Source organism: Corvus hawaiiensis, chromosome 6 (assembly GCF_020740725.1).
Source record: "Corvus hawaiiensis isolate bCorHaw1 chromosome 6, bCorHaw1.pri.cur, whole genome shotgun sequence".
In the NCBI taxonomy this organism is placed as follows: domain Eukaryota; kingdom Metazoa; phylum Chordata; class Aves; order Passeriformes; family Corvidae; genus Corvus; species Corvus hawaiiensis.
The window spans coordinates 11057150-11083553 of NC_063218.1; the positions used below are offsets into that span (position 1 = coordinate 11057150).

Here is a 26404-nt window from a genome sequence, read left to right on the forward strand (position 1 = left end):
GTCTGCCTGAGGGTGGTGTGAAAGAAATGGGACTCCAGAAAATAAATTGGTGGGAGCAGAGGGGAAGAAGAAGCCACCAGGCCTTGTGCTTTTACATATGTGTGTGCGTGTGTGTCTATTTTATATACACACTTGGGAAATGTAGTGACTAAAGGCCCCACGCAGTTGGCTCTGCTGCAGAGCAGCCTGGAGCCTTGCAGTGGCACAAAGAGCTTTCTTTCACGGGAGGGCGTCGCTCTCGAGTTTTCTTCCTTCATTCCCTCTTTTTGAAGGAGCAGCTCTCCAGGTGGAGGTGGTTGAGCAGGGCTGGTGTGAGGGTGGAGGTGGGGGCAGCGGGGCCCAGCCCATAAAGCTGGAGAGGTGGGAGGTGCTGGCGTCAGGATGGCCTCGGCTGGGAAGCGGCAGTGGCGGAGGAAGAGGAGGGAGGCTGGGCAGCCCATGGGGGGTATGGAAGGAGGGGAACTCCTATAACAGAGCCCTGGGGGTGGGGGCTGAGCGTACAGAGACTGGATTTTGGGCGTGGGGGACTGGAATAGAGGGCTGGCTTATGGCACAGCTTTGCATTTATCCCTCTCTAGTCTGGTTGGATGTCTTGAGTATAAATACCTCTTCTAGGATTCTGAAAGCTTGTAGTGCCTAAAAGAAAAGGAAAAAAAAAGTCCATGTTACTGGTATCAACTTCTTTTAAAAAAGATATTTTCCTCATGCTGCATGAAGGACTAGTGTGGGAAGTCTTGTTGTGGTAGAAGACAGTGGCTGCTTCTTATTTTTTTAAACAGAAGCTGCCTTTGTTTGAGAGCTTAACACAGACTGATCAACTTTTCTAGCATAAAGGGAGTAGCCATGTGTGGGCAATTTATCTCTGAGAAGGTTTTTTCTAATGTGCTCTCTTACCCTTTGCCTGTTTCAGTACATGCTCAAGAAAAGGAGGATTCTGTTAAAAGTCCAGACTGCGTAGAAAGGCTGGCACGAAAATACATGGTAACTTTTCTGATTGCTGCTTCTCTACCTCCCTATTAAAATATAATTCAGAAAGTGTTTGTCGGTTTGCCGTTGGCCTGATGGTACAGTTGGCAGGGCTGGAAAAGAGTGTGTGAAGAACAGGTGTGGATGAATTAATTTAAAGGGGAGGGATGGAGGAAAATTCTCCACTTCTGTGCTACCCTCTGGGGACTAGGCAAGGTGTTTGTAAGGTCTCTTTCTAAGCAAGAGCTTTAGTAAAAATGGGTGTGTTTTGAGTCATTTATCTGCAGTTACATTTCTGAGCTGTAGGGCCACCAAATGCAAAGAAACAAACAGAACCACAGTGCAAACTAAAAATTGTTTTGTAAAGTTACTCAAAAGCCTGGAGTAACAATTCTTAGCAAGTGCAAGGCATATTCTGGACTGCTTCCCTTTGTGTTTTTGTGGGTGAGGAGTGATAAGAGAGACTTCTATTTTCCCCTTATGTCTCACTTACACAACCCAACCAGCAACACACCTGTAGGATATTTAGAAAGACAAGCTGGCTTCAGATGGGGAAGCTGTGGAGAAACTCAGCACCTACAGTTGGTACTAGAACTTCAGTTTTAGCCTGAAGCTGCAGTAACTTCTGCTTTGAGTGGCATTCATTTCCCTTCCTCCTCTGCAGCAGAAGTGCACAGTGGAGTCAAGCACAGAGTCCGAGTCTGAATGCAGGGCGGAGGTAAGGACTGACTCTGAAGTGTTCTGATGGTGATGTGATTCTCTGATGTGTATCCAGCTCTTCCTCCAGCCTCAATAGAGATCATCTGAGGCATGTTGTGGGGGGTAGTTGATTTTGTGACTGGAAAAAAAACCAAAGCAACCCCAAACCCAACACTACTCTCTCTATCAGGCTTTTTCTTACAACTGTTACTAACTTTCCTAAAGTTGATTCTAGGGGGATGAGGCAGGAAAGAGACTGTTTTAGGCAGATAAATGCTAAGAAAATGCTGACCTGGGCTGTTCTTGGTGGTTAACTTTCAGCAGCTCTGGTCCAGTGGGATTTCTACAGCTCTGAGTGGAGAACCTCTACCTTCTGACTGTCCATTTTGGGGGAGATTAAGAGCGGTTCTGTTGCTGTGGCAGTTAGTTATGGATATTGGTAACTTCTTGAACATTGTTCTGTCAAACCAGTGTGTTTAGTGCTGATGAAAAAAGGCCTGATGCTGTAGTGGAGAACAAAATACTTAATTTATGGGTAAAAGTCTTTGGAATTGATGCTTGCTGTTGGTCCATGTGCTCTGTGGCTCGGAGAAGCTGCCTGCTGGGAGCCTGCCACCACTTCACCTTCCAGAAAGGTCAGGGCAAGGCTGGAGTTGTCTGTGTTCTCCTGGGAGAAACCAGCCTGGAAGTCCAGCTGTGTGATGGCTGGGCAGGGGGGAAGGGGGACTTGCACAGGTCCCAGACTGAACAAAGAGCTGGCTGCTCTCACTGAGGTTGCTGAGGCAGGTGGCAGGGCAGGACTGGGGAATTTCTGGGCTCTTTGGAGAAGCAGAAGGGCTTTGTGGGGATGTCTCTGTCCTTGAACCAGCACAAGAATACATGGTCACAAATGGACTTGGACTTAGCCTCTGTGCTAAAGCCTTTAGTTTCCTGTTGAGTCCAGATTCCTGAGCCCTGCTTTGTCTCTGCTGTGCTCAGTTCTCTCCCTTCCCACTGACTGGCAGGGTGTTCTCTGAGCACCTGCAGTGGATCCTTCTCAAGAAGCACTTTTCTACTTTCCTTGCTGTTAACTTCTTTCCCTTTCTGGGGTTTGCTTTCTAAATGGAGTCTCCCCTACATGGCTTTTTTTTTTTTTTTTTTTTTTTTTTTTTTTTTTTTTTTTTTTAAATTAATAGGCCCAGGCTCTAAGCACTATTTCAGGATTTCAAATCATCCCTATGTGAAAGAACAAAAAGGGACCTGAGTGGGAGGGAAGCTCTCTAGACTCTAAATTGTACCCTGACTACCATTATTTAAGTGCTGATTTGGTTTATTTTTCTGGTGGCATGTAATTACTCATTGTTCTCTTTAGTGCAATGCTTGAAGTGCACTAAGACTTACCATAGCTCTATTTCAGGTTAACTTTACCAGACCTTTAAAAGTTAGACTGAGACACACTTTTACTGTCTTTTAGCAAGGTGACAATCTGGCTTCCTCTTCTCTAGGATTTCCACATACTCTGGTTTTCTTTTGATAATTTATGGGAAAGTGCCTTATTAAACCTATATTAACTTCTCTTAAATAGGTCATGCCTAGCCCACTTGCTGGAGGACTCAAGAAAGCAAAGGAATCCAGGGGACTACAAGTAGGTTTTGGGTATTAATACAGTTCTTGGTGTAGCATCCAAAAACAAAAATAGAGGTAGGAATGTGTGGATAAACAATAAAACTTCCACAGTAAGTCTGTGACTTAGGTTGAAAGGGATTTTAAAGTCCACTGTATGGTGCATCTTGTTTGGTTTGGCTTTTTTTTTTTTTTTTAGGATAAATAAGCATCCACCATGTTTAGAAATTTTATTTTAGTTTTTAGATCCTTATGATGGTGATTCAGAAGATGCATCTGTTCACACTGACTGTGGTATAAAAGATGCACCATGGACAAACAGTGCCCCAAAAGCAATGCCTTTGGAGGATGCTGATAGTTTAGAAGATGAAGAATCCTTCCCTAATCCTCCAAATGTGAATGAAATTCAGGCAGTGAATGACTGTAGAGCAGCCCTGGAGCTTCCCTGCAGTGAGAAGGATCTGTTGCAATCACCTGAGCTGCCTCCACCCGCAGAAGCATTTACCCCCACAGGGCTGACACCTGACCATGCCTTACCGATGGGCATTGATCCTTCAGCCTCCACGGATCTCCCTGCAAGCCCGGCTGACACTGCTCTGCACCCCCAACTCGCAGCTCACTGTGAAGGCACAATGGCCAAGCAGCCCATAATTAAAAGAAAACAAGGGATTCCTGCTCCAGAGGGTGCCAGTGAAAAGCTAAAGAGAAAGAAACTCCGTGCAACCTAATGAATCAATCACCGGACAAATTGTTCTGAAGGATCATTCTGGTAGATTTCTTTTGCAGCGTACCTGAACTAAACAGGCTGCCTCAAGCCTGTTACAAGTGATCTCTGAGACCCACCTGAAAAATGGAATCAAGTAAGTTGTGTGGCAATTCCAGTGAAGACTAGCAAAGGTATATCCACAGCATGGCAGCCAAGCTTGGTGCCCAGGTCCTCTGGAAGCCCCAGCCCCAACTCCTGTGTGTAGCACCCAGAGGCACCTGCTCAGTTTCAGCGTAATTTCACCAATTCTGACAAGGACTTGTTGAGGAGGGAAAGAAGAATGAGCCCTTGGATGCAATTAGCTTTCAACAGCTTGGCTTGTCTGGCACTTGCTTCTTGGTGTGTCAGAGCTCCCTCTGAGTGCTGAAGGATACAGGTTTGACTACCAACAGCTGAATTGCATCATGCTGCAACTACTGGCAATCCAGCATTTATTTTCTCCTTCAAAGAGGGAGAAGTTGCTGTTAACATAGTTGCTCCTACCTGGTTTGACTGATGTTTTGGGCAGTTTCTGTGTAGCTGCCAGATAGGTGTTTACAATGTGATGTAGAACACAGCTTAGAGCTTCTTGGTGAGAGCAGTCACTTGGGAGAAGTGGGAGTAGTGCCCACAGATGGGAGGCCAGTTAGGGAGCAAAAACTCTTATCTCTTATCATCTTTACAATCTGAGTAGTCTATTTGTGTGGGAGGGGAACTACTAACTATGAAATTATGATGATGGCTTGAAAGATGTTAGTACCAACCATTTGTGAAAACATTTGTTTTGTACAACTGGCAGAGATGTTTAATTTCCAGTTTCTTTCATAAGATGGAAAGCCACTAAAAATATTATTTAACTGCTAGCTTTGTACTCTTCTGCCTGTATATTTATTTTATTAAAGCAACTTTTCTTTCACCCTTATTCCTCCAGCTGGAAATGTTTTCAATCAGCTTGGAACACATGTGGTTAAACAGTAAATTTCAGAGGCCTTTGCCCCTGGACAGAAGCTGCTGTGGTTGTCCTTGACTTGTCCCAGAGGCCAAGACTGCTGCAGTGAAAACTGTGAAGTTAATTGAAAAAAACCCAAACAAACCAACAACCAACCACTTGCAGCTACAGATTTGTGTGTACTGCAACTAGGCTACAGCTCTCTCTGGAATGAAGACTTGTGAAAAGCTTAAAAAGATGACAGTATGATGCAGCCCAGCCCTTCATTTTAAGTCCTAGCTCTTAGACCCTCTAGCTCTCAGCCCCATCAGCTGAGGCTAAATAAAACTGAACCCCTGACTTTCAAACTGCAGCCAAGAATCCTAAACTCACCTAAAGAGGATTTTAGTTAAACCAGCTGTTTTGCACAGCATGGAAAAAACACAACAGGAGAGGAGGGAAGTAAGTGGAAAGGTAAACCACGTGGGACAGTATATACTCATTGGCATATGTTTATTCAGTATGAGAATCCAGCTGTGGATTAACTTGTGAACTGAAATTGCACCTGTTCTTAATTCAGGCCTAATGCAGAAGTTAACATAAAAGAGCTGAAGAGTTTGGGAAGCTGAAGCTCTAGGATACTTGAGACTCTCTTGATCTCCCCATCAGCATTTTCCAATAGATGGAACTGGTTTAGGTAGTATTTTAATAGTAGCTGTAAACAGCCCAGATCTATCTGCTGTGCACAAACAGCAGTCGCTGAAAGGAAGTTGCATGTGCCAGATCTTGATTTAAGCTAGTACTTCATACTGCAGCTGCTACCCAGAGCATGCTGCTAGCAGGAGGGCTGCTTTTTTCTGTACAATGTAATTGAAACAGAAAGCACTGGAAGCAGTGACCAGATCCAGACGTATTCTGGTACTGGAAAGCAAAGTCTCTCATCGAGGCTGAAACAAAGCAAAGGCATTGTAGTTAGAACTCATCTTGGATCATGATGCATGTAGTTCTCATCTCTGTTCCTCACAGCTGGGTAAGAGCGCTACAGGCACAAAGATTACATGATTCACTGGTCTGGGATTCACACTTTGTAAGGTAACAAAACCAGCCAGAACAGTTTAATCTCAGTGATTAACTTTGCAAAATAGTAGTGAGAGGGCAGAAAGCAGGATTCTGTTTTAGTAACCAGCAAGCATTGACCAAAACAAGTATGTGAGGCAGGCTGAGATAGCTATTTTTCCTCCCAGCACAGGCTTGTACTATAGAAGTGTATGTATATATATATATATATATATATAAGTAAAGATATTTCTTTATCACAGGAAAATACTAGAGTTGATGAAAGTCACTGCTTTCAAAGGAGCAAGCACTGAAGGAAGGGGCTCCCAAAATTTCTATTTTGAGATTAGAAAGCTGTGCTCCTGCATTCTTCATATGTGTCTTTGAACACTTGACTTTAGCCACTGTCAGAGAGAACAGCTGTTCTGAGAGGATGGTCAAAAGGTAGAAATGCTTAGCCAATTAATTCAGGATTGGAAAACTAAGCAAATGCCCAAACCATTACAGCAACTCAAGGAATTAGCAGGAACTCTCAGCCTCCCTGATTTAGTAACAGTTGGTCACATAATATTGTAACTCCTTGTGTAAGCATTTAATAGCCTCCTCTTAGGTTACTGAGACATGAATCTGGAGGCCTATTTCACCACAAAAGCAGTTTTAGAAAGAGGAAACTCTATGGTCCATAGGACAAGGAAGTTTAGTTCAGGATGGTCCAGCTTCTCAGTGCCTCGTGGCAGGTCACTTCAAGTAAGAACCAGTGCATTGCAAGTAATGAATGCAGTGGCCTGAATTATCACAGCAGATGCCAGGCTTTGTGTCTTACTGCACCTACAGACTTACATTCCAAGGTTCCTGTTACTGGAGGTTAGCTCGAAGAGCAACTTCTATTTATTCTCTGGAAAGATCATGGGTATAGGTTTTCCAGACCAAAAACACCACTAAGAATTATATGAACAGAAATAGACAGTCAACATTTTTGCTATATATTTTATTTAATATAACATAATCCATCAAATATCACATCTACCAATAACCATCTAAAAATCTCACTCAAATTTCCTTCAAAGAAATCTCTGGCCTATCAGCTTCCCAATGCACCATTGCTTTTCCAGCCAACTTGACACAAATCCATCTGCTAACCTACCCTGATTACAAAAGTACAGGTGAGCACTACATAGAAGACTGACACTTACTACAGCACTAACCAGTGAACATGAATTTGTTTACTCAGTGCAGAGAACTGCAACGCCACGCTCATAGAAGCTGCGGGGATCTTCCTTGGTGGCTATTTCAAAGTCAACGGTGAAAATCAGATCAGCACGGGTGAAGTTCAGATAAACTGGTAAAGTAACCTGGGGAAAAACATGAATATAGAAGAGTTGTGTAAGTCAGCTGAAGAGTGTTAACAGGTTTCTGTAACACTGTATGGTACTAATGAGATGGGAATTTACTCTCAGATAACTCAGTACTCAAAATATGAGGAAAAACCCCAAGACTTAATAAATTCACAGATGCTGCTACAGGTGTAAAATTGAGTTTTGACCTAAACAGCACTCAACAGCATTTTTGGATGCCTCTCATTTTTATGTGTCTACAAAGGAAAGACATGAAGCACTATGTCAGTTTGCTGCTAGCCCTGAAATCAGATGCCAGATGACACTGAGACTGATTAGAGAACACCAATTTGATTTATGGTGCCCAGTACAAGTATCCATAAAGGCTTAGGAAAAAAACTGCTAGGTATACCTAAATAATTTCATCAACACTTACAACATTTGCTTTTTTATCAGCATTTGTCTGCTTGATCCAGCGAAGCTGTGTAATGGGCAGGACAGTTGAAATAGCATTCGAAAGTGACAGCTTGTTGTTACTGCATGTAGCTCCCTGAAGCTTCAGGCCTGCAAATTGCAATACAGTTTAGAGTTCTACAAGCTTCCATACATCTAAAGGCTGTCTCCCCCTGTATCTTTCAAGGGCAAAGTCTAGTAAATGAGAAGCATTTCATACTGCAAAATGAAGAAGTTGTAGGTGATACACTATGCGATACCACTTCAATATATACGGGCCCCAGTCTTGAGATTTATTAGCATTGCAAATACTTCCCTAATAACTAATCTGTAAACATTTTCAGCAAGTGTGTATTAACTTTTGCAACGACAGGATCTTTTTCATTTGACAATGCCCATTTAATAACAGAAGCTTCTGAAAACATTTCAGAGCAAGGTCTCTTCCCTCAGCTAAGTTTACCTGTGACTCCAAAGCTGCAGGCATCCAGGACTGCGTTCTGGGTAGTTGTAACATTGACCTCAAGACAGAGTTCTTCAAGGGACCAACTGTTTGCTTGGGCAACATATTGTCTTGTAGCAGTAATATATGCCTCTGGTACAAACAGGCCACCAAGGCACACATGGATGTTCTATTTAAGGGGGAAAATACAGGGAAAAATGTATTTCAGCTGCAGTATTAGTTAATGACTATTATAAATACTTCAGCAATCTATTTACATTAAAATGCTCCTGCTGCTACTGGAACACCATGTAACTGTTAAGATGCTTTTTGCTCTAAGGCTTTGTCTCCTGTTGTTCTACAGTACTAATGCTCCCTCTGATCTCTGTGCACAGTCAGCCAGCTAAGCCTCATCATGCTGCGATCAGAAGACGCTCAGCATTATTTACAGACATCTCAGAGAACACTGACTCAAGTTCATTGACTGAGGAGCTATTTAGAAGTCCTGATGTGAAGACTCCACGAAGCAGTTACACAGCTCCACCAATAACCCCAAGAAGTCAGCACAAGGTACCTTCAGTTCTTTTGCTCCACCAGAGGCAGCTGCCTGGGAAATATTCTGTAGCTGTTTAATGCGCTCACTGAAGTCAGACACCCACTGGATAACAGTCATACCAGCTGGCACTGTGTAATGAGACCAGCTACGAGGCAAAATACCTACAAAAAATGTGATTAGAATTAAGTTTTGTTCATATACAGGTTGAAATTACACACTATATTGAAACTTTGAAGACTTGGACTAGAATATCAACCTCCATTTTAAAAGACCCCTCAGTAAGTGAAAGCACTTTCAAAGATTACAGAGCAAATGGCCTCCAGGCCTACTCTGTATTTAAAATGCTACCCCACAGTTACAGACATCTTTCAAGAGCAGCTGCAGTTACACACAGCTGTTTACTGCAAGACCTATCTTCAACTCTGCATGAAGATTCGAGTTCTTTAGAAAAAACCGAAGAGGTCAAGTATCTGTGTTTCAGAAAATGCTTTTGTTCAAATCACCACCTATTATAACATGCAGGATGTTGGTGAAAATTCCACATGTACGTACAATCTTTAAATAGAAATTCAGAGAACTTGAATATTTTCTAGGAGATTTTATAGGACCAATACTACTCACTTGGTGGTATAAATAACTTTGTTCCGTCACAAGTCAGAAATTGAGAGAATTTAGTAAGATTTCAGCTTAAAAATTAAGCTGCTAATATAAATTGTATCAAAAAGCCTAACAATATTACTATTATAGCCTAACTATTATACCATTATTATAGCCTAATTATTAGGCTATTATCAACTTCAACTTGAAATCTCAAACCAAACCAATGGGAATTTTATGCTCAACTTTAAGTATTGCTTGTGTCAAATGGCAAAACCTACCCACATTTTTCTACCGTTTTTGGGGTTTTTTTAAGCTGCTGACCACAACAGCCTCTTACACAGTGCAAGAAGCAAAGAGAGCACTGGGGGATGCCAATTTGAATTCCCATACCTTTCACCAGCTCATTTATCAGTGTACGCAAATAGTTGGTTTGTTTCTTTTTCCCTTCACACACTTGAACCACGTCTGCCAGGTCCTGACGAACATCCTGGAGCAGCTTAGCTCCCATTTTCACCTCTCTCTCAAAGAACCGGAACAAAGGATCCTGATGGTTAAAACATTGAAAGTAAGTTGCAGATCAAGGTTCTTGCTGGAAAACTGCTATGAAAAGCAACCCCTTAATTCTGGATGGACTGAGCAGTGACACTGTGACTCAAGCATTGAACATGAAGATGCAGGCTGTGGTGCAGGAAGTGATTGCAGAAACTGTTTTACAACCAACAATCTCCTCTCCCTTGGAGAAGCAAGGAAGTAGAAGTCACAGCTGAACAATTAATGCAGGCTGCCTGCTGCAGCTCCCTGGCTAGACTGTTTGCCATTGCATTTCTTCAAATAATACCCAAAAGACATAAACCAGGTTTTAGGAACATTTCAAGAAACCCAGCAGGTCATTACATGGCTATGCAACCCAGAATCAGCATCAACACAGGTTCCATCGACCCCTCAGCAGTGTAATCAGTACTTGCAAATCACAATGCACCCGAACTTGTGCTTTGCCTATGACCACGTTAAATAAAATGTAGCTCTTACTTTAATGTTTTCCACAGTCCGCTTCAGATGGTTTAGGGTTTGTGGGATAAGGTGAAGCCAGTTAGAGGCTGTGGTATGCAGTGTTCTCATCCAGGCTGGGCGCCCATCCGATGTAGAATCGGTTCTTGTCTTCTTCTCAGTTTCTGCATAAGCCAGATCATCTTCATCCTCCAGCATCTGCATTTTCAGCATTTTACTGATCATATCTATGCCTAAAACAGAAGATTTGCTGTTAGTCAGAGAAGCAGTGGCATCAAGATTAAAACATCCCACTACATGCAAGAACCAGGACTTTCCATTATTCCTAGTCTAGACCTAAGATTCAGAACTGCCCAGCTGTAGGTGGCTCCAGAAGCTTACAATAAAGCTTTCCACAATCAAGATAGGAGCTTGCCATCTGGAAGACTAAATGTGACTGGCTTTTTTGATTCACAGGCTCCTGGTCAATTTTTGGATACTCAAGTGTCTTCCCTTGTGGAAGGTAAACCAATTATGTTGAGAGAGAGAAGGAGAAAGCTATTGACTCTTCAGCAAAATTTATATTTCTCTTCTGCTTTTTAGTTAAAATCGTGGCCTGGTAATCTATGGAAGACATTGTTAAAGTTCTGGATTTACCCTGTGTGGTGAGAAGAACTTTCTCTGCATTATTGGGCAGGCCCAGCCATGATGGTGTTTGTGTATCTGGAAGCATCTCAACCCACTGGACAAACTCTTCACGCCTGCAAGGCACAGTTGTAATACTCATTAAAAGGTTTCCTCTGTCAGAATGCCAAGGTAATGCTTTGCCCGAGACAGATGTTTACACAGCACAGAAATACAGGTTATGTGCTTGGTTTTTTGTTTTTCTTTGTGTGCAGTTTTTTAATTAAAAAAACCAAAGCTGTACACAGAAATCAGGATAAGGAAAAAATGATACCTGATTCCATCTGGCATCTGAATATCTTTGTGTCCATCAACTTTGCAAGCCAGTTTGAATTCACTGTCAAAACTTAAGGTAGTGAACAGACGTTCCAAGAAAGTGTTTAACAAACGTTGATCAAATTCATTATCGATACGACCTCCATAGATAGACTGGGCCATCAGTGTCTTCAGTGCAGACCAGGGGATCTTATCAGGGGAAATGTTTTGGCGACCCTATAATTAGCAGGAAACAATTGTTAAATTACCAACAGGTTTTTTGTTCCTACTCATTTAGCTTCCTTGATGTTTCTAGAACAGACTATTTCACTGAAGATCCAAAGTAATCTGTCACCTGTGCCTAAGCACACAACACTACTTGCCTTTGCTGTATCATCCAACCAGGTATCCACTGTGTCACAGGCAGATCTCAGGTCAGATTCTCCGAACTCGTATTTCTTGGACCAACCCAACGGAGCATAGCGCAGGCGCTCTTGGATAATGGCATGGAACCAGGCAAGGAGGAAATATAAACGAGCACGCTCATTTGGAGACTAGAGCGGGAGGAAAAAACCAACACAAAACCAAGTAACTGTTACTTCAAGTGAACTGATAAAGCCAGCTAAGAGACTACAAAGTATCAGACTTAATGTTAGATTGCTACTGAAACTGAATACATTCTACCAACAGAACAAGCAACTACTACTTTACTTGGGGGAGCGGAGAAAAACATTTGAAGCACATCTTAGAAGCTGAGATTTTAACATCTAAGTAAGATTTCAAGTAATGTGTTCTTGCATTCAGTTTCATCGACACAAACCGCAGTCTCACCTTGCACATCCTAGAAACTGGAATGCTACTGAAGGTTCTCAGCATGTTTGCCTTTACACCAGGAGGAGGTTCAAACACGAAGATTCGGCCAGCACGTAACAAATTCACTGGCACCTAGAGAAGATCAGTAAGCTCAAATCCAGCTGCTTTAGCCTTCAGTAAATTAAATTCCAGCACAGTCTGTTACCTTCAAAAACTTCATGGTGAGCACATGAAGTCCTGCCTTTCTTTTGGAGGTTAAAGGAACAATATGAAGTTTTCAGCTACAATTCAGTTATCAGAAAGCAAGCCTAGTAACTCCCCTGGTGTGTATTTTCCTTCTTCTTTACTGCAGAAAGGCAGTCATGAGAAAACCTTCCCTGGGGAGCACTCTTAGCTCTGCAAGCCAGTTACTCTGCCTGAGAAAATCAAATTTTAAATCAGTATTACCTTTGGATTAATCTCCATGGTAAGGAAGAGTCTGAAACAAGCATGGGGTTGCAGGGAATGTAGTTTCTTTTCTAGTTGCATGAGCCAGCCAGGAGCCAGGTGAACGTTCTTCAGCATTACCCATCTGTGAATTTTTGAAACAGAGAAAGTGCTTTTTAGTGAACAGCTTATGGATCCTGCCTGTGATCATCACAAAGAATAACAGAACATGATATCAATGCTACAGATTTTCCTCCCTCTTTTAAACCTACCATCTACATAGAACCAGAGTTCCTGTGTACCGTAAATGGGTTAATTTTCTTGTTCTGCAGGTACAACCTACTTCTTCTCATAATATTTAAATATAAGATGTAAACAGATGTGCTTGCTATTACAAACTTAAATTCTAAAGACAGGCCTACTTTTTTGTTTTACTCACAGTTTTATCTCTCTAGCCAATAGGTAACTTCCCCCTTTTACCTTTCTACTAGGCAGTATCCTAGCTGAAAATGAAACAGAACTTACCTTCCAGATTTCACTGCTGTGTTTATTGCTTTATCTGCTTGGTTAAAACCTTCAGCAGAACCTAAAAGACAAAAGGGTTGTTAAATTTCTTACTGCTAACAATTTCATTACGTTTAGATGTTGAAATAAGGTATGCTCTTACCAATAGCAATAGAAGTAATCTGTGTATTCTGCTCAGCTGCAAGGTCTTCAACATGACCACTGGCATCATAACCAGGCACCGAACACATCAGCACAGGGGTATTCGGTTTCACCTGTGCCCCAAGAAGTTGAAAAGGATATGAATCAATCACTAGATAAATATGAAATGCAGTAAAGTTCAGTGTTTCTTTCCTCTGTACAACTAAACCCATGATGTTACTCTTAGTTTTGCATTAACAAATAGAAGAACAATCCACTCCTCATACCAGAGAAGGGTAAGTGGAAGAAATATTCACTGGATAGCTTAACTCACTGTGGAATTCATGCAAGGTGGCACTAAGCATCTCAAAAACAAGTAGTTTACCTCTGTATCCACAATGTGTGTCAGATCTAAAGGCTGCTCCATAATAGACATGAAAGACTCTCCAAGATTTGTTGAAACAAAGGTATGTGCCATGGCCAACAAACGATCTGGACGGAAGGCCTGGATCAGAAGCAAGCGATGAATGGCCTGTCCAATGGGAGCTGGAAAGAGGAGACAGGATTAGTTGGACAGGTAAGAAAACCATCCTCAACACACTCCTGTCTTCAATTCTCCATTCAGTTTCTCCCCATCTTGTTCTGAAGACTATGTATATAGAAAGCTAATTATCATTTGAAAGATCAGATGCAACTTTTTAATGAAATGCTTATATTCTGTTTTCAATTTGACAGCTTAAAAAAACTTAACCGGCTTCAGCTGGTTTAAAAAATCTACAGGCTGGAATTATTGCCATGAGTGATTTTAATTTTCAGGGACAACAGATCCCTTCACATCATCTCACTCACAAAATAATCTGCTCTTCTGCTAAACTTAGAATTACTATACACTTGTCTAGAATGGATAGGGTAGATAACCTAGAGCTGCTTCAGTTAATGGTTAAGCAGCTTTTGATGCCTCTCAAGGCATCACTTTAATAAGCAGCTAGTAAATACGAGCTCAGAATCCTTAATTTAGCAAGCAGCAGGAATGAACCCAGAATGATCAAAGGCAGCAAACACGTCCTAAAGTTATCTTTCAGACAAAGGAGGAACTGAAGGGCAACAGTTACCCTCAAGTTCTCGCTCTTAACAAATCAGTACTGACAACTAATGTAGCAAGACGTAAGACTTCATGCTTAGATACAACTGCACCTTGAAACACTCTACTGCCCTGTTCTCAGAAAATTTGTGTCTTGGAGCTTTTCAGAGTACTGAGCTATCTCCAGATTGGCAGTGACTAAGGTTAATCCAAACTATTATGCAATCTAATGAGATTGTAGAATTACGTTTCATCCTCAGTAGAAGACTAGAACACAGGTTAAGGTGCAGCAACCAAGTGTAGTAACTACTGCTTGGAACAGTTTGGTTTAAAAAACGCAATGAAGCCAAACAAAGAAACCTTCCAAAACCCACCAAAACAACCCAGAATCAAACCCACTAGATTTGAGGTTCCTACACAGTCCCAACTTTATGATTTTCCTAACCATTAAGGTCCAAAATTAAATTCTACTTTAGAATTACTTTTAAAATCATAGTAACTGCTTAGATCACTATAGTAGGACTGGTATGGACAACAGTGCAACTTCACTTACTTGCAGGTTTTTCTTCAGTCCAAAGGTATGGTACAGTCTGCTCTGGGGAGCTGCTATCCAGCCAGATACAGAATTGCTGTATTGAAAAAAAAAAAGCAAAAAACCTGAACTGGAGTTTCATAACAACAGAAACCTGCTGCAAGGATACATAAAACTCAAATTACACTTTGTCTATTATGCTTTCTTTAGATGTGCCAAATCATGTCACTGATATGCCTGATTTCACTGATTGCCTTCAGCACCCCTGATTCTACAGATCTCTACCAAGTCCCAGCCCAAGCTGTATGTTATTTTACCCCACGCTGAACAGTTCGAGAAAAATTAGATGTAGTAAAGAGAATTCAACTTCTAATATAAAAACTAGGCAGGGCAAACCAAACAGGTACTATTTAAGACATGGACATAATTTGGGACATACAGTTTCACAGTCAAGACAAAGATGTATTACTCTCTGAACACTTCAGTCGTAAGAAGGTGCAGTGTTCAGCAGATGAGTACACTCCAAGTTTATGCCACATAGACATGTCCAAGACCCCACCATAATGAAGTTATGTATGGCTGGGGCTGCTTCCTTCTACTGCATAATTATCACACATTGGTGATGCAGTAAATGACTTGCAGTGTCACACTTTCTGCTACCATGGGAACCAGAGCTGGTCAACCACAAAGCCAGATGAATGGTGAAACTGTTTATGAGTGATGAACAATGCTGGTATTTACAAGTTTCACAGCTGGGTTACGAAGGAAGTAAGAACATTCATTTCCACAACTACAGCTAGTTCATCTTCAGGGCATCTCTTCCCACAGCAGGAGAGCTTATATGTAAGTATGAAGCTCTTCAAGCAGACACACCTGGAAAGCTTAACAAGATAGCTTAACAAGAGAGACAGACCCTAGCCAACACTTACCTCATCAGCTTGAACTTTTGAAACAAGGTCCTTAAATGCAGGAAGGCAGCTCAACCTCATCATTGCCTCTGTTTGCTCTACAGTCAAACCATTGATTTTGGGGAGAGATGCAGTGTTTAGTACAATCTCCTTCCCTCTCAAGAAGTGCTGGAATTCTGCATCATATGTAGGTTCCCTAATGTTAAGGGAAAAGAAGACTTCAGCTAGATGCTTTTAAGATATCCCTCCCTTTTTCAATTGAAATGAAGCAAGAAAACAAACATTTACCCAATAGTGCCTTTCAGTTTGATTCGGGCCAACAACATGGCAAACGTTATGTGATCCTGGTGCAGCATGCCACGTGCCACTCGATTGAAGGCCACCTAGGAACAAAACAGAGTAGCAGTGTAAGAAGCTTTGAACTCTGACCCTTCAAAAATGATTAAAGAATTACATTTATTAGTTAAAAAACTGAACCTGAAAGAGATCCTTTGTGATAATTGAGAGACGGTGAGTATGGTCTGTAATTCCCTTCAGATTTGGGTTCTCATACAAGACATTGTGATAGATGTCCAAGAAAAACTGGAGGGAGTATTGGTACAGGAAATGGATCTGAAAGAGAAGAGAGTTTATTTTTTCTCTCTACAATCCTGATGTTTGATAACCAGCAGAGTATGCCTACCAAACTGCAATACTGGGCAGTGCCTATTTAGCTTTAACCAGTAAATACACCAAGCTCCTAATTGGAAGAACTCAACCTACCTGTTTCAGTGACTCCATAGTAAAGTAGATACTACTGCAAGCTGTAGAAAGAGGCAAGTACTGCTGAGAAACAGTCTCCACTTCTTGCATGACAATATCAGTCTCCTCTACTTTTCTGGTGACCTCTGCTGCTTCCTTCTTCAGGTTCTCAAGAGTAGTAATGATGGTGTCATCATCCAGGATACGTCCCTTCACTTCATTAAGTGCTTGTAGTAGGGATTTTTCCAACTGACGTAAGCGCAGCTGAAATTCACCTTAATTAGAAGAAAAGATAGGTCACATTGTACAGATATGTTAGTTTTTAAGAATTATGCATATTGTGTGTACTTTGCCATTGGACAAACAGCAGCGTATGAAGATATTTCACTATGTATCACTAGAGTAAACCCACTGTAATCTTTTAGAACAGAAGGAAGTTAATTTTAGTAAACATACCCTGAAGCTTGAGGAGGTCAGAGCGTTTTTCATCAACATCTGGTCTTTCAGCTTTCAGGACTTCATTCAGACACTGGCTCTGTAAGCTGCTGCGAGTTACTGTGAAGTTCACAAAGGTAACACGAGAGCAGAGGTCTGGTGGGAATTCAACCTGTCACAGGGAACATGGAAAAACTTTCTCAGCTCTCTTCACGTGCCATTTCTACAAACAGGACAGCTTTTGTTTTACTTACTGTTGGATCTCTGGTGGAAAGGAAGATAACGAAGGATGGTGACAAATCAATATCTTGGTCTCCCAGAGTAATCAGAACTCTGCCTCCAGTTCTTCGGACTTCACGATTCAGAACAGGATTCAGAACTGGATCGTAGCTCTCCACATCCTAGAAAGACATATGTGTTAAAGACTGTTGTTCGCAAATGTCTCAGTCTAAAACTCCCAATCCAACTGGGGATTAAAATTCTGGTAAGTAAACAATTGGCAGTTGGTTTGGAATGGGGATCACATTCAGAATGTATTTGCACTTTAGATGTGTAATTGAGCTACACAGGGGCAGAAGAGGAGTATTATTAGTGGTGGTAATTTTGTTAGCTCTACTGCATGTAAGCCCTATTCTAAACAGCACAAGTTAACAGTTACTGATCTTTTCCATTTCCATACTGAGAAGCAAAAAACCCACCCATTTCAAGTGAAAGTCAACTATTCCTATAGTTGCCTATTTCTTTATATTACTGAAATTTCTCCCTGATACTCAGAGTAGATTTAATTCTAGATAACTAGCCATATCATATGACTAGAGAAAGCACATGAAAACAAAGGAACAGTTAGGTTGCAAGTCATTTTATAGTGTGGAAGTAAAGAAAGATCATTTCAAAATAAAAGAATTTGATCTCAAAATGGTGGAAAAGGAAGTAAGTTCTTTTGATTCTGTAGCTCACTAATTCTTCTCAGGACTAACACCACATGTATCACTAGTTTACTTGTTAAATTGTAAGTTGAAAATAAAGTTGTTGGCATGTTACTAAGAGAACAATTGCAAACTTTTCTAGTACACAGGACAGAATTCAAGAATTTAAATAGTTTCTACATCATTGTGCCACTAACCTGAACCAGAAGTGGGTTACCAAATCTCAAGGCACTTTCCAAGTTCTTCCTGAAAGCATCATCCAAGAAACTTGTACGAGTTATCTTACGGTCTTTATATTCATTCATGATAAACTCTGTAGCTTGCCCAGAGGGATCAATGATCAAGGGATACCTTAAGTTAAAAATAAACCACTTTCATTATTTAGGTTTTGACTGCAGAATGTCAAAGCAGTTTTATGAATTTACATTGCATTATTAGTCTCAACTCTAAAACCTTGTTTATTCCTTCACTAAGTTGAGGCAGGTTCAGTGACTCACTTCAGAGTTTTGAAAGGTAAGTTTGTATTTGGGCAACAAAATAGCTTCAGTTCAAGGCAACTTATTTTAACAGCTAAGCATAACAAAAAAGGCAAACAAAGGTGAATGAGAGCTTTTGTTTTACGCATGGTTGAGAAGCTTTTACAAACATTAGTTTCACACACCAGTGAAACAGTGCTTTGAAGGAGCTGCTGTGATTCAGTAGGTGCAAACCCTGCCTCCTGTGAGAATGTTGCTTCAGAACTCCGCATCTTAGAATGAAGTACCTGTTAAAGCGCTTGAGCATGATGGCATTCTCAGTGCACAGGTCATCTGCAGGCAGAGAACTTGCTTGCCAGCGCAGCCGCTCATCGGCGTTGGAAAGGTACTCGGTCCTTGCGATGTCTGTGCGGAACTGCAGGAAGCAGACACAGTTAGTATTTAACGTGACATTCTCCAACCAGCTGGTGAAGACTTTTGAAGTAAATGCAGCTCTACAAAGTGCTCTTTTCCAACTGCTCCATTCTTTACCTAGCAATCCTAAAGTTTAACTCCTGCAGTAAATCAGTTTATGGTTAACTTATCATGACTGGATCTTTACCTGGATATTTGCTTGCTGCAAATGGTGAGACCATGTAGTGAACAGATTCTGACGCATCTGCTGATCAAAGTAGCCAGCATAAGCAATAAAAGCTCCCGAAAGTAAACAGTCTCCTGCAATAGTGGACATCTGGTTTTTGAAAGTCTCACTTGTCTTCTCCCATCTTTCACGTTCAGCAGAAAGACTCTTCAGAAGAGCTGTGCTACGGTTTACCTAGAAATAAGTGGCGAAGTAGATTCTTTAGATGATGAACTGTTGTCATATTACAAGTCTCTCAAGGCCCAATTTAAATTTAAAAGCTCAGCATGAGATTAAATTTGGGGTTCTCCACTTCAGTGCTTATTTATTATGTTGATTTTAACTGTTACCTTGAGGAACTTAAAAGTGCTAAGTACTAGTACAGTAGCAACATACTAATGTATGAGATCAAGTACATAGAAAAATCTACCCTCCCCTCCTTTAAGTCCAGTTAAGACATTACAATCACACTACATCCATGCCTGTTTTCAAAGGCTTTCTACGTATTTTAAACCTTATGAGAACTGTCTTGTTAATCTAGTGGCAACATGAGTTGATATTTCTCTAACTCCTGACAGGTTTCTTGAGAAGCCTCATGACACCCAGAGATGAAACAGTTTAAATGCACTGCAGAAGGGAAGCAACCAAGTCCACTCTCAAGCTTGAAGAACAATTCAATTTTGGACTGTCAAAGATTATAGAATGGAAAATTATTGGTATATAAAGTCTTACTTTTGCTTCTACAGCAGCCAAGTCTGCCTTAATAGCTTGAGCCTCCGAAATCAGTACTGCATATTCTTCTTTGTAACGGGCAATACTGGCCTCAAGATCCCGAATCATCTGCTCCACTTCATTTGCTTTCTGTTGGTTGTCTTTGGCATCATCTTCCAGCTTCTGCAGTTCATTGCGTAGAGGTTCCACTCTTTTCAACATATCAGCATAGTTCAGCTGCAAATGGTAAATAAAACCTTTATACTTTCAAAAATGACTGTTAACAAGAACCACAGCATTCAGGTATATACTATCAACTGCATCTTTTCAAATTTATGTACTTCTGATCTCTGTAAGAATTAATAACTACTTTAGAGAAACTTTGTTTACCAATCCCTAGGAACTAATTTAAACTAAGCACAGAAACATAATTGCTTTTTGCAAGATTCTTGTGCTGCTCTGTAGATTTACACAGGTTCAGACCACATTAAAAAGTGCACAGCATCATTTTACATAAATATTCAATATGGTGTCCATGCCAATACTGTGCTAATCTGCCTTTCTTAGCAATGAAATAAGTAAAGCTAAGCCACAGAACAATTAGGACAGGACCTGTTGGCAGATTCAAATTAAGTACAGTCTCTCCAGATCATGCCATTCCAAGCAGGCACAGTTTTAACAAGCCAAACATTCTGCTGTATTGAACATCAACACCAAGTAAAACCCTTTTTGGGTATCTCAGTCTGGGGGCAAGATGCCCCAAAGCCTATTCCTTTAGGAAACTAGTCAAGTATTTAAAAGTCTGCCTGAAAGACCTTGGCACAACTGCCTTGAGTGTGTTCTACTCTGAGGCAAGACAAATGCAGTCTCATTAAGAGGACTGCATTGCATTTTCCAGTGAAGAACTGTATTGTCCTGAAGAACGACATTACATACAGAAAGTATCCACTAATGTTCACTGTAAACTCAAAGTTTTCCAGTGCAGAGGCTGTACCACAACTGGCTAATAATTCTCTGGCACAGCACTATATATCGCATAAGCATTCATCTGAACCATCTACCCCATTTCTCTGAAGCAAAATAGCTTGCAGTTCTTAGCTGAATAAAGGCAAATTCAGAGCCTTTAGACACTGCTATATGCCTTCTGGCTCACTCTTTTCACCTTGCCTTTGCTTCCTCAAGCTGACTTTACCTGTGCAATTGCCCATTTCACCATAGGTCCGCAGGCCAGTGATGCTCTGTTTACGATTTCATAGTTGTAACTTGGGTTTGACAGGTAGTTTTTCTTCATCTTCTCCCGGATGGCATCACTGCAAGGGAAAAATTTTTACAGATAGCATGAGTACACTGTATGTCAGCACAGAGCTGCTCAGTATCCCTTTATCTAGCCTGCCTTCCACAGGGGACAGTGAACATTCTCTGGCAGTTTTGCTGAGTAGTAGCTGGGATGTTTTAAGTAGCTCCATACGTTGTTTCAGAAATCACAGCTTACAGGTGATAAAAAAAATTTATCAATATTTTAAGATTAGTCACTCACAAACTGCTCAACTCTCCTCTGAAAAATTTGGACTTGGAAGGGAATTCAGATGTCTCTAGTCTGACCTTCAGCTCACATTCAGAGTCAGCTAAGAGGCTGACCTCTTAAGCTGAATAAAGCCCTCAGCAGCCTGGTCTGTTATTGCTGCAAGGCCACTTTCGACTGACATTGTGGCTTTGGACACCAACACGCTGCTTTGCAACCATGCCTTGAAGTCACACAACAAGCAGCAGCTTTGCTCCAGTTTGCATGATACACTTTGGCTTCAGCAGTCCATTTCCTGTACCACCTGCATGTTCATCATGTACAGTAAGCTGGTGTCAAAGGAAGTCACGTGCTACCAAAGCAATTACACAGAGAACAGTCCAGTTAAGACCCTCCATTCTTTATAAATAGTTTGTTCACATAAATATCTCACACTTTACCTGATTTCCTCAGCAGAGAAGTTAACAATGGTTGGAATGAAGTTCTCTCTCATGATGATGGAACGTATTTGTTTCCAGTCAGTGGTACTTTCACCTAACAGCAGGCAGATGGACTCCAGCGCCAACTTAACTGCTGCAGGTGGATTAGCCATGGAACGGACCTCTACCAGGTGCTGCTTCTTTATTGACTTCACAGCTAACCAGGGCCAGAAAGATGAAGAGTGTTGATTGGGAAGAAAGCAAACAGTTAGCAAAGCCCAGTAGAGTACACCCTGGATTTGTAAAAATGCTTCAAGATTCTAGAAAGGAATATGAGGCTATTACAGAAGCAGATACTCCTGAATAACTACTATATTACAAGACTTCCATGAATATCAACTTGCCAAATGGGGACAGGCAACTTACTTTGCTGCATAAAAACAATTGACTCAAAACCAGTGATTTGTCTACCCAGTTTAATGAATGGACAGCTTGACTGTATGCTGTATGTACAACAGCAAGGCATCACTGATCTTTCTACAGCTGGTCTGCCAGAAACTAAGCCACAAGCCACAGGAGTATCAAGTATCAGATTGGTACTATTACACACAGGAAAAAAAAATAGCACAAAAATCACAGCTCAAAGACTGTGAATTTAGAAGAAGGGATTTCTTCAACTCTGTTCAGCCCCATGCTAAGAGCCTACACTTTTATCAGACAGGACCAAGCCAGATGACAACAGAACACATTCCCATAGACCAGTTTTATATCCAAGACCACAGTGTGATCTCTTCAAATGTTTACATACCGTTTTGAGCTTCAATGACAGCAGGTTCCACTTTGTCAAGATCTTCTTTCACACTCATCTGTTTGTCTGCAATGACCTCCTGCTGCTTGTGCAGCTGTTCCTGAATCTCTTGGCTCATAACCTGTAAGAGAATTTCACAGACAAAATATGCTTTTTAGAAGCTGAATTTCTTCCAGTACTTGCTCTGTAGACTCTGTTTTGTAAATAAAATAGTTGCTATGCACAGAGATTTAATAAAAATTTTTACCTTTTTCTTCTCAGCTTCCTGTTGATCTTTCACCATCTTTTTCAACTTGTCATTGGCTGCTGCATTTTTCACTTCCAGCTCCTGACTCTTTATTCTTAGGTCACGCCGCAATTCTTCCACCTGAGATCAATTTTAAGATGGAAGAGAGAATTCATATTAAGCACTGAGATCTATTTAATCACTCCAGCCTTACAGAGAGCAAAGTTTTAAAGATACATACCTGATCAACTGTTTCCTTGATTTTTCTAAGACCAACGTTCAAATGCATTTGCTGTTCCTCCAGTTCACTTCGTTTCTCATTGAACAAGTTGGCATAATGGTTGATGAAGTCCAAATAGTGACGTGGTGTGATTGCCATTGTTCTGCCTCCTCGTTTTGCCAGCCGAGCATTAGCCTTTAGGGAACAAAAAGTTGTAGAACATGCACTGTTCTAAAATTTATTTGGATGCCAAGGATCATAGTTTTTAGGAAACTGGTGAATGATGCCATGGCCTAGAGGTAAGTGTAAGTTAAGCAGCGTAATAATAACATACCTGGTGAAGAGTCTGGTGCACAAACACACAGCTATTAACAATAGCCTCCCTGTGTGATGGTGGCTGTGGCAGCTTATCATACACAACTGGCATGTAATCAGGCACAATGTAATTTGGTTTCTCAAGATCCATTTTGCTTGTGAACTCTTTGCCAACTTGGTATAGTGCCTCAGTTGACCAGTCTCCAAACCAGTTCAAGACGCATCTGAAATAAAAAGCATTTGTGAAGACTTTCCCAGAAGCAGTGTTTTAATGATACTTGTAACATATGTTAGAATATGCAGCAATTACCTGTTGAAGAGTGCAGGAGAAGTAGCTGCCCTGTCCTTCAGGCCCTCAGAAGATGGATTCATAGTGAACACTACATGGAGATTCCGAATAACTTGGCTGGTGAACCATTTGTAGAGTTCCTCATGCGAATCTAACATTAAACCTTCTTTTTGTGCTCCTTCTTTACACTGAGTCATCAGGGTAGCATATTCATCTCCTTCAAAGAGACCAGGAACCTAATTCAAAAGATATTTTTGTTGCAGTTTATGGTTGTAAGAAGGTGCTTAAAATAGTTACTCAAAATCTTCTTACCTCTCCGTTGGCTAGGAGAGTGTTCATTCTCTCCAGGAATCCAGAATCCAAGACGTTTGACTCATCCATGATAAAAGCTATTTTTTCATTTTTACACCCAGAACGTCTCAATACTGTCCTAAGGTCTTCATCAAAATCTTCACCTGTGTATTTTCTGTGAACCTGGTAAGAGTTAACACTGGTCATTAACATTTTGGCTTAGCTTTTAATGGGATTTTAGGGGTCAATATATAAGTGGGAGTTTTGACTTGCAGGTTTTCAGAAGTTAAACTAGCACACCAACCTTGATTTGGTAGACACTCAAACCGTTCATCCAGGCAACAAATCTTGACAGGGTTGTTTTCCCTGCTCCACTGACTCCAATTAGCAGCAAGTGGCCCTGTGGCTGACGGAAGATTCTGAAAAAGAACACAACCAATTGTGATTGATAAGTGTTAGAAACTTACTGAAGCTTTTCCTAGAACACCTAAGCTTCAAGTTAGTACCAAAATTGACATACCTTTCCAGATAGGATCCTGCTATCTGGAGGCTGGCACTATATTTTCTATAGACAACAATGAGACCATGCTTCATTCTTACTTTGTACTGAGGCTACTCTGTTTTAGAATAAGTCTAAATATGGCTTACATGAGCAGCAATGGAAGTCTCAACTTACCGGTCAATTCTTAACACATGATCCAAGACTTCATTGAACAGGACAAGTGGAACATCAAGTTCTTCTTCATAAAAGACTTTAAGCCTAGCTTTCACATAGTCTCTTAGTTCTTCTTGATCCACTGGGATATAATCCTAAAAGAACCAGTTGATACAGTATGGAGATTAAGGAATTTGCTTAGGGGTAACTTTATGAGTACACAAAAGCAGAACTGCTAGAATACTTGAAGTAGCAATCCTCTAGAAAAGCTTAAGAATACTATACTCATTTAACTTGCACAGGAACACGTCCACTGCCTAGAGCGTCACAGATAGCAGCATGGGGTTTAAACACTGTATCAACTGAACCTATCACAGGCTAAGCCTGTGCTGCCAGCTACCAAAGACACTGGGAAGTAGCACTACAGACTTACTCCCTTCCCCAATTTATTTTAAACAGCCTTTCCTAGTCACTTACTATTGGTCAGAGATGGGTAGCAAGCCAGGTGGACTTTTGGCTCAACCCACTGGGATTTGTATGGACTGCCCAGATGGATCACTTCAGATTACAAGAAATAGGTCACCAGAAAATGTGTAATACCAGTATTTCTCAAGGGTCACTGCCTTATCCAAGCGATTCCATAAGGAATAACTGTCACCTGGTAGTGTCACACTATTCTTGAGAAATATTATTTAATACTGCCTTTACATCCCACGGTAACTCTTACAATAGCATCCTTCACATAACAGCTATTAACTTTGTGGCAAAGCTCACAGATAATCACAGTAAAAATTTACTGGAGATCAATTTAACAAAATGATGGACACTGATTATCATTTTAATACAGTCATAACAGCTGCATCACTCAGATGATGAGTTGCATCCAACCTATTTAAAATTTTTTTTAAAAAGTTTTACTTGCCTTTGACAGCCAGTTGCTGTATAAGATAGGTCTGCTCATAGCCTTTTCTTTGTCAATGTTGGGGAAATGTTTCAGAGCAACCATGTCAATGTTCTCATCAGTCCAGCGTCTCTCCTCATCTTCCACAAGTCTGGATAAAGAAGTAAGCCAGTGAGTACAGTCCTCTGTAATGGGAAGATATAATCACACCACGTGGAAGCACTGTGACTGAAGTATATTTCTGCTTTGTACAGATACAACTCCCAAGAGAGTCAAGCTGGAGTGAAGGGAAATATTCTCATTGGCATTCCAGCTATTTAACATGAAGCACACTTTAGTTTGATCTTCTAATGAAAGTTGGCAAGGAATAGGGAGAATTAATTTTCGACTCTTTATGGTTTTGCCTCCCCAACTCACAATTATTTTACCTGTCCTGGAAGAGACGTAAGGCTTCGTGAGCCCAAATCCTGATAAGGCCTTCAACTGGTAAGGTTTCTAGTGGTCTTAATGCTTCGAATATACCTCTCACCCACCGAGTCATTTCACGAGGCGAATAGATGTAGTGTGGCTGCGTGTCTTGAGTGAATCTCTCCTAAAAATTTAAACTTAATTAGTTACTTTATCTCAAAATTGCACCATATTTTTGTACAGGCCTTGGCATTGCAAGGTATTATGCTGACAGCATAATTTAGTCATTTTTGCCAGAACTCAAGTAACTGGTTGAGTACTGTACACATATTATCCATGTGAAAGGTAAACAATGCATGTTAAATGATTCAGCATAAAAGGAAGCCTTCTAACTAGAGTTTGGAGTTGCACTTAACTAGTTACCTGAGACATTGTGTAGAATTCTACCATAGCAGCAGTGAGAGGTTCTGCATATGTGCGAAGTGATGGGATCAGCCTCAGCATTGCACGATTGAATGTTCCATATATTTGAGTAAGTGAAGCTGGTCCAGGATAGTCCACATAAACCACAGGAACATGTCGTAAAAATCTGAAAGATTAGCAAATTACACAGTACAGAAAGTCAAATTACAATCTGTATTCTCTTCATTATCTTTTGCCAAAATTAAGTAACTCCTTGCTTCAAAAATCATCATCAGTAACTGCAGTTGGTTTGATTGCTCCTTAATGACTT

General features: G+C 40.9%; 1 protein-coding gene across 1 annotated transcript in view; it reads right to left on the reverse strand.

Moving 5' to 3' along the window:
- Nucleotides 1–6969: 6969 nt before the first annotated feature.
- Nucleotides 6970–26404, reverse strand: part of DYNC1H1 (dynein cytoplasmic 1 heavy chain 1) — a 45898-nt gene continuing 26463 nt past the window's right edge. Inside the window, exons 41-78 of the mRNA XM_048306995.1 lie at nucleotides 26095–26260; nucleotides 25692–25855; nucleotides 25285–25414; nucleotides 24384–24517; nucleotides 24012–24126; nucleotides 23729–23890; nucleotides 23438–23652; nucleotides 23147–23351; nucleotides 22834–23007; nucleotides 22614–22733; nucleotides 22367–22487; nucleotides 21580–21775; nucleotides 20810–20927; nucleotides 19639–19854; nucleotides 18889–19101; nucleotides 18575–18702; nucleotides 18009–18162; nucleotides 17140–17286; nucleotides 16907–17057; nucleotides 16472–16725; nucleotides 16187–16321; nucleotides 15998–16092; nucleotides 15731–15905; nucleotides 14823–14898; nucleotides 13574–13734; nucleotides 13211–13322; nucleotides 13069–13129; nucleotides 12565–12688; nucleotides 12136–12249; nucleotides 11688–11858; nucleotides 11324–11541; nucleotides 11023–11126; nucleotides 10408–10619; nucleotides 9769–9922; nucleotides 8797–8939; nucleotides 8244–8412; nucleotides 7767–7894; nucleotides 6970–7348 (exon numbers count right to left, since the gene is read on the reverse strand). Coding sequence (XP_048162952.1) covers nucleotides 7220–7348; nucleotides 7767–7894; nucleotides 8244–8412; nucleotides 8797–8939; nucleotides 9769–9922; nucleotides 10408–10619; nucleotides 11023–11126; nucleotides 11324–11541; nucleotides 11688–11858; nucleotides 12136–12249; nucleotides 12565–12688; nucleotides 13069–13129; nucleotides 13211–13322; nucleotides 13574–13734; nucleotides 14823–14898; nucleotides 15731–15905; nucleotides 15998–16092; nucleotides 16187–16321; nucleotides 16472–16725; nucleotides 16907–17057; nucleotides 17140–17286; nucleotides 18009–18162; nucleotides 18575–18702; nucleotides 18889–19101; nucleotides 19639–19854; nucleotides 20810–20927; nucleotides 21580–21775; nucleotides 22367–22487; nucleotides 22614–22733; nucleotides 22834–23007; nucleotides 23147–23351; nucleotides 23438–23652; nucleotides 23729–23890; nucleotides 24012–24126; nucleotides 24384–24517; nucleotides 25285–25414; nucleotides 25692–25855; nucleotides 26095–26260 — 5764 coding nt within the window. The 3' untranslated portion in view covers nucleotides 6970–7219. The remainder of the gene's footprint in view (nucleotides 7349–7766; nucleotides 7895–8243; nucleotides 8413–8796; nucleotides 8940–9768; nucleotides 9923–10407; nucleotides 10620–11022; nucleotides 11127–11323; nucleotides 11542–11687; nucleotides 11859–12135; nucleotides 12250–12564; nucleotides 12689–13068; nucleotides 13130–13210; nucleotides 13323–13573; nucleotides 13735–14822; nucleotides 14899–15730; nucleotides 15906–15997; nucleotides 16093–16186; nucleotides 16322–16471; nucleotides 16726–16906; nucleotides 17058–17139; nucleotides 17287–18008; nucleotides 18163–18574; nucleotides 18703–18888; nucleotides 19102–19638; nucleotides 19855–20809; nucleotides 20928–21579; nucleotides 21776–22366; nucleotides 22488–22613; nucleotides 22734–22833; nucleotides 23008–23146; nucleotides 23352–23437; nucleotides 23653–23728; nucleotides 23891–24011; nucleotides 24127–24383; nucleotides 24518–25284; nucleotides 25415–25691; nucleotides 25856–26094; nucleotides 26261–26404) is intronic.